Source organism: Odontomachus brunneus, unplaced genomic scaffold (genome assembly GCF_010583005.1).
Source record: "Odontomachus brunneus isolate Ranch 3 - 2012 unplaced genomic scaffold, Obru_v1 Obru_scaffold_025, whole genome shotgun sequence".
In the NCBI taxonomy this organism is placed as follows: domain Eukaryota; kingdom Metazoa; phylum Arthropoda; class Insecta; order Hymenoptera; family Formicidae; genus Odontomachus; species Odontomachus brunneus.
This window is the reverse complement of record NW_022639475.1, coordinates 1506400-1513431: the sequence shown is the minus strand read 5'-3', so window position 1 is coordinate 1513431 and position 7032 is coordinate 1506400. Positions and strand designations below refer to the sequence as shown.

At 41.8% G+C, this 7032-nt stretch overlaps 2 protein-coding genes across 11 annotated transcripts in view; one reads left to right on the top strand and one right to left on the bottom strand.

Moving 5' to 3' along the window:
* Positions 1-5863, top strand: part of LOC116842392 (multivesicular body subunit 12B) — a 12297-nt gene extending 6434 nt beyond the window's left edge. For 2 of the 3 annotated variants that reach the window (XM_032811559.1, XM_032811560.1), the window contains exons 2-8: positions 2013-2158; positions 2274-2472; positions 3501-3645; positions 3726-3797; positions 4143-4476; positions 4693-4746; positions 4827-5863. In XM_032811559.1, the coding sequence (XP_032667450.1) occupies positions 2033-2158; positions 2274-2472; positions 3501-3645; positions 3726-3797; positions 4143-4476; positions 4693-4746; positions 4827-4862 (966 nt within the window). In that variant the 5' untranslated portion in view covers positions 2013-2032 and the 3' untranslated portion in view covers positions 4863-5863. The remainder of the gene's footprint in view (positions 1-2012; positions 2159-2273; positions 2473-3500; positions 3646-3725; positions 3798-4142; positions 4477-4692; positions 4747-4826) is intronic. The other variant, XM_032811561.1, reaches the window with a different exon arrangement.
* Positions 5864-5980: 117 nt separating this feature from the next.
* LOC116842388 (uncharacterized protein DDB_G0284459-like) overlaps positions 5981-7032 on the bottom strand; it is a 63942-nt gene continuing 62890 nt past the window's right edge. For all 8 annotated transcript variants that reach the window (XM_032811545.1, XM_032811544.1, XM_032811548.1 and 5 more), the window contains one exon: positions 5981-6964. In XM_032811545.1, coding sequence (XP_032667436.1) covers positions 6533-6964 — 432 coding nt within the window. In that variant the 3' untranslated portion in view covers positions 5981-6532. The remainder of the gene's footprint in view (positions 6965-7032) is intronic.

Genomic DNA, 7032 nt, shown 5'->3' with positions numbered 1-7032 from the left:
TGATTATTTTTCGAAGATAATACTTTAGCACAATGTTAGCACAACTTAGCACAACCTAGCACAATAAAAAAAATTTCGAAAATCAAAAAGTGGGGGGCTACCAAAAAAAACGGTTTTTTCCATTTTTCTCGCTCATTTTTCGTATTAAAAATTTATAATTCGAGCACAATGTAGCACAAACCTAGCACAAATCAGCACAACTGTCAAAATTAATAAATTCGAAAAGTGGGGGGCTAACTTCATACAGGCCGAGTACCATTGTAATCTTAATTAAGAGTGATAATTGCTGCAGCTTGGACGCGCGGACGCACGTGGAAACCCGAACGAGAATGGAGCCGCTTATCTTACGATAAGAACACCGCCAGTGGCCGATATTCATAGTTAGGTCTTATATTTAAGACTGTCTTGAGGGGATGCTGAAAATTTTATTGAAATTTTCCTGCAAAGTTTATGCCATATTGATTGTACAAAATCACAAATGTTTTTGCGCAATGAAAGTACGTGCAGAAATAAATAGGAGCATTGCTCAATATATGACGAGAAAAAAAATTTTTTAATGTAAAATCTCAAGCTGTCAGTTAATTTAATATTTGCCTAATCTAAAAGTTTCGCAGCTTATACATACCGAAAGTGTGAATATTCCAAACGGAAAAACATCGCTAATATCCGAAAAATTTGCAGAAAGATTTCTACATATGCGTGGTTAGGTTTTCCACTGAATATGGTAAAACAAAGCAATACACATTTACGTAAAGAATAGTGTGATTGTGCTAGAGACTATCGTCTCTGCGTTATCTCATTGTTCGAGTTCGTCATTATTTTCAACATCTTCTTAAGTTCATTTTGATAACGTTAGAAGCGAGGAAAATCGTGCCCAAAATTGCTGCGAACCACGGTTAAATAAAAAGATATATCGTTAAAATAACATTTGAAATCTGTTCTACATATCTGCGAAATGCTGCAGATACTCCTCTTTTGCCGAAATAACTTACTGGATAACCGGAAAATAAATGTGACAGATCGTTTCGTTTAACCGAAAATCAGCTATGTGACTCGAATATAATCAAATAACTACTTAAACACATTAAATATCACAATAAGTACATCCGGAGCATTTCACACTTGCACAATTCTACCATGTGATACACATGTACTTAATAATATCGCTCTGGTTTGCAAAAAGAATTGGTTGTCTTCATCATTAGGTTTATTCGTTTTCGATAAACTTTGGTTTCATCATTAGGTTTATTCGTTTTCGATAAACTTTTGCATTAGTACAATAAGTTGGAGTCAGACAAGTATACTTTTTTTACTCTAACTCTCTCTTTCTCTTAATGTAATAGTCTACAGTGCAAAAGTTCTCCAGAAACTTTTTATCCTATTACCTTTTATCTATTTTCTCTCGTCTAATATTTGATCATTTTGTTACCGTTTACCAATCATGCCGCCACCATCAACGCGGAGTTCTCGGCTGACCGATCAGGAGCCTTAAAACGGTCTCAAATATAAAGCCCGTCTACGAGTACAGGCCTATGACTTCCCGATTTTCTCGTCGAACTCGCGCCTCACGTATCGATTAACGAACACACGGAGGTGTTGCAGCACGAGAGACGGGCGTTCGATCTGTTCGCTGCGTCGGCGTCGGGAGGATTAACGGGCGTTTCATAGTCGATCGCTTGCGGCAAGTCCGCCGTAGCGAAGAATCTCGGTCACGTTGAGCATATTTTTGGCGCGATCCCATCGTTTTCGCGCGGCGGAATGGCCGCCCTAAAAGCCCGGTCATTCCCGTTCACGTATCGACTTTTGAGTCGCTCGTTATCTGCCTTGTTAACGACGATAGCGACGGTGACGTTTCATTGTACTATCTAATCTCACTTTCGACTAATATCCAACGAGAGACACGAAGTCCCTCGTGAATTACGATCGTTATTGTTCGTCAAAATTATACGTGAATTGTGTTGCGATGTGTGACGCGTCGGATCTCCCTGACCGCACGATGTGTGAATCGGCAGGTAACCGGGATCACCCAGCGATGTCGAAGAAGGCCAACTGCAAGATGTTGGTTCACCAGTTGTCGTCCGTGTTGCCGGACGACAGGCCAATAACTGCCATCAGCGTCGTCGAAGACATCGACAAGTGTCCGCCGAACTTCGCAGTGGTATGAGCCAGTTGTATTTGCACGAGCGACTCCGCCGAAGACGATGCTATAAGGATATTTATGATACAAATAAGGGTAATGATATACTGATGATGACAATCGCGTTTCGTCTCAGGTGTCGAGAACGTACGACCAGGACACCGACGCGGATCTGTGGAGAGAAAGCGGACTGTTCATAAAGAAGAAGGGCAGATACATCTGCTTCTCCAAGACTGAGGGTCAGCCCGACTGCGTGATCGAGGATATCGTGGTGATCAACGAGCGCGATACCCCGCCAGAAGGCTACTGCATGATCTCGTACACCGTGGATTCGAGTAAGCTTTCACGGTTGATCTTGTCGCCTGTCCATTATTCCGTCGAGTCTCGTGTCGTGGATAATTAACGGCCACGTGAATTTTTCTAAGGAGCTTTGCACGGTCCTTGTAAATAAGACTTAATCAGCTGGCAAGTGAAAAGAAGAAGCTGAGAATCTCAGAACGGCTCGGGCAATCGGAGACCCTCTCGTGTGTGTGTGTGTGTGTGAGCTGAGTCTCTTGAATTCCAGGATCGATTCTCATTACCCGTTTAGACAGTAACAAACAGGAGTCCGTTAATCCCCCGTAATCAAAACATTCTTCAGTGTTTTTGGGTTATGTTCCAAATTATGTTCTTTTTGAGGAAAATTTTACTCAATATTTACAGTTCATGTTACATATACTATAGAATAAAATTTCTTTAGGAAGAACAACATTTTGGAATGCAACTTTGGGTTGGAATGATTGAGATATATGACGAAACGACGGATATTGCGAATATAAGAAACAACCTTGAGGTGTTTTCGTCGCGACCATCTTGATTTATCACATTAGAAGAGCGAGAAAGTACATGCTAAAAATTCTTGCGAAATACATAGGAATAAAAAGATGTATCCGTAAAATGATACTCGCAATCAACCGAGCAGATGTGTAAAATAATCCGAACGCTTTTCCTTTGTTCTAACAATGAATAAATAATCGTAAAATTAATGTGACAAAATTAAAGTAAATCATGAAGGTAAGTTAAAAAGGTAGATTGCGCGTCACCTTACTTTTACGGTAATTTATTGATTGTTAGAGCAGGAGGGAAGAGTTCGGACTATTTTATAGATGTGCTCGATCGATTATGAGTGTCATTTTATGAATAAGTTGTTTCATTTCAATGTATTTTGCAAGAATTTTTATTGTATATTTTCTTGCCTCTGACGTCTTCAATCGAGAGTTCCGCGGCAAGAAAACCAGTGCTGGGATTCTGTAACTCGTTATTGGAGTTAACGAGTTACAGAATCCCAGCACAGAAGTCTTACAGATCATGACGAATTTTGCAGGGCAGAAGGCGTGGCGGAAGAAACAGGTGTGCTATAAACTTAGGAGTAAGGATCTGTGCGAAAAAGCGGTCACGGATATCATAATATGCAGCAGGATAATTCACAAGGACTCCAAGATTGCTCCTATTGGATTTTCTGCTGCTGGGTAAGTAATTTTATGGTGTCACCGATTTAATTCGACATTTTTGATATCCTTTATATTTCATCGATGTCTTCCGCTTTCAGTGTCATCAACGGTGTTCGCGTGTGCTACAAGACGGTGGATATCACAAACTCGCAGTCGTATGTTAATATAGAGTACGTCATCTTTTCTTACGTCAAAGACATACGCTAATTTTACACTGAATCAGCTTTGCACGTTGCGACAGATGCAGATGAACGTTGACGAATATATCGTCCATGAAAGTCGGAACATTATTGGAATGATGTGAGGATTCTCGCTCAGAAAAGAAAGTTAAAAGGAGATTAAGAAATTTGCATAAGACGAATCGAAGAAATTGAGAAATTTGCACAAAATAAAGTCAGGAAATTTATGTACTCGTTAATTTTACACTCACGAACGTTGATGTGTGTCTGTCACGTATATTTATCGCCAGAGCCAGTTTTACGCATACAAACATTTGACTAGTGTTTCCGCTGTAGCTTACTACAAAGCGCTTCTCCGAATCCATCGAACGGGACGCCTCACAGAGCAGCTCCTGAGCGGCCGCCGAAACCAAAGTTCTCACCAAAACCGGCCAACGGGATTTATCCGCAAATCGGCGCGACGAAGGACGGTGACGAGTCGGGCGATCGGGATTACGAGATTCTCACTCCTAGCGCGAGAATCAGGCCCACCAGGCCCGCGCCCCAACCGCCCACGTCATCGACCGTGGGGTCGACGCCCATCTACGGCACGCTTCCGGGATCGTCCGATCTCGACGGAGTTCCGTTTGCGCTTAATTCACGTCTTATCGCTAATTCGGATCCCGTGAATGTGAGTATACCGTGTTTGTTCTTGCAGAGAAGTTCTCTCTAGTGACTGTGGGTGTAATTCATTAAACGGCGCAAACGCTTTGAAGCACTTTGAAGAGAAGTCACGATTGGTCTATATAGCGCTTCAAAGTATCCGCAGCGTCTAATGGATCGCACTTTGTGTCTAATGTCTAACATCCACTACTACTGTCTTTGACGACACTTATTTCTCTCTTAGCAGAATAAACTTCCCGTCATCAAGGTGTGGACGCAGAAAGATTTGGACAGAGAGGTAGGTTGTTACTTCTCTCGCAAACGCGTCCTCTTTCTCATCTTTACCGGAAACAATTGACACGCCACGTTCTGTTGCAGTTCTTCTATGACTTCCGCGCGGAAAGGGAGACTTGAGAAATTCGAGAATGTGTGCCAAAACTGTCTCTTCGCGAGCAGCTATCGAACGATCCCTCCGCCGTTCGTTCGTTCGTTCGTTCGTATCGACCGTAACATTAGCCAAGCATAATGGAGTGCCTGATCGAGTGATTTATACTAATCCTGCGAGAATGAAAAAAACCCGCGACGCTTAAAAATGGGAAAAGATTTTACTATATCTAAGAGAGAGAACAAGATAGAAACTTATTCGATGTAACGCGTTTCTTCCTCTTCTTCCACGTCCCGTCTTAGATTTTGATACCAGCGACAGCGTTGTATTTTTATAGACTTGCGTTCTATTTTTTGATAGATAGTAGAGATTATACTTATAATATATGTACACACGATTTTGTGTGTGTGTGTGTATCATACGTTCGAGATCTTTTTACGGAACGTCCGGACTCTCCTGACATCACATATCTACGCTTCTGCCGCACGAGCAAACTCGTCGAGCGGCGTTCTCGCCGCGCATCATTGTTGGAATTTATCTTTATCCAAACGGATGACGAGAACGCGTGCCAATTATGAGTCATTTAGCTTAAGTTTCTTTCTTTTCGCGTTCTTTCACCATACACTAAGTATATACTGTTTCCTTTTTACACAAAGACTTGACACGAATATTTATACAATTCACTATCAAGTTACTTTCTTTTTCACGCGAAATTAATCATGTTCAATTGTCACAAAATTTTCGTTCACACCTGTATCTGTAACCTTCTGAGATTAAGTCTGTTTTCGAGCGTTTCTCTCTTTTTTTTTCTCTTCTCCGAAGACAGAGAAAAGTACGATTATTTCGACGTCGGCGGAACGCGAGATCAGACTTTTCTTTTTTCCTCTAGAGATTCTTTTTATCGTGTTATATATTGTATCTTGCGTAATAACCATCACATTGCGTAAGTTTGTTCGATTGATCGCACACAATTTATCATAGAGACCTGTATGTAAAATGATAGTTTAATAAAAGATTATGTGAATAAGAAGTCGCTAATTATATTCTAGTGTGTTCATTCAATGAATCATGTCGACGATTGTTTTGCTTCTAATAATAATTTCCCTCTCGTGCGTACATACAATGTCTTACAAATGAATATTCCATATCAAACTTCCAGACGAGTTATATTTCTCGTTTACAAATACCGTACAAGGATTTATAAATAATTTCACAGCAAGAACAACTAAATCAACGTTGCATATTGTGAATGTCTTCTCTTGATGAGTGATATAAAATAAATTAACTGATCGCCGGAATCAGCGTGGCGATCATTCTCCCTTCTTATCTTCAAGATTTAGGGATTCGTGTTTTATCTTAGACATTATATTAAAAATAAACAATTCACGATATTACACGTTTGACAAGCGCAATTTGCTAAGACAGGACACTCGTAAAGGAGCTTTCACGAGGTCGCAGACTCTCTCGCTCGTGCTTTCATCGCGACGATTTCCTGTTCCTTCATGCAATACTGTGTAAAATTCCATTTGCACTTTAAAGACGAAAGTCACTCGCGTATAATAAGTGTACATAACGAGAAGAAGATGCTCGTTGAGTGATATTCGAAAGACACTCAATACTTCTTGAGCGTCTTTATCGGCGAGTTGCCAGCCGAGACAGCGGGTCGGAAGATCTTGCCCGGCAGGACCCTGGCCAGTCGTCAGACAAACGGTCCTGTCCAGTGTCTGACGTGTGTGGTGGTGTTGCTGGTCGTCGATTGTACTCCGTGCCTCTCCAGCACCGCCGTAGCCTTGATCCTGCTCTTATACTTCACGTCTTTCGGCTTCAGCATACTCTTGTGGTTACTCAGCAATCTGGACGGCGTAAGGATCGACTTGTTGCTGAGGCCAGTCGCTTCCAGAAAGTGGTCGTAACCGCTGCTTCCAGATTCACTGTTGTTGCTGCTGTTGTTGCTGTTGTTGGCAGGCACGTTGTTGTTGTCTTTGGCGCTGTTGCTTTCGCTTTGGCCGGGGTTGTTGAGCGCGGAATGACTCAACCTCTCGGAGCCGTCGCCTTCGGGCCGATCGGGATCGTCTGACAGGTCGCACTCGTCCAAGTTGAATTCCTCAAAGTTCTGGCGGATGTCAAAGTCCTGAAGCGAATAAAGTTCTTGTTGAAACTCAATGAAGAATGCTGCCTTCTTTTGAGATCGGGATTAGC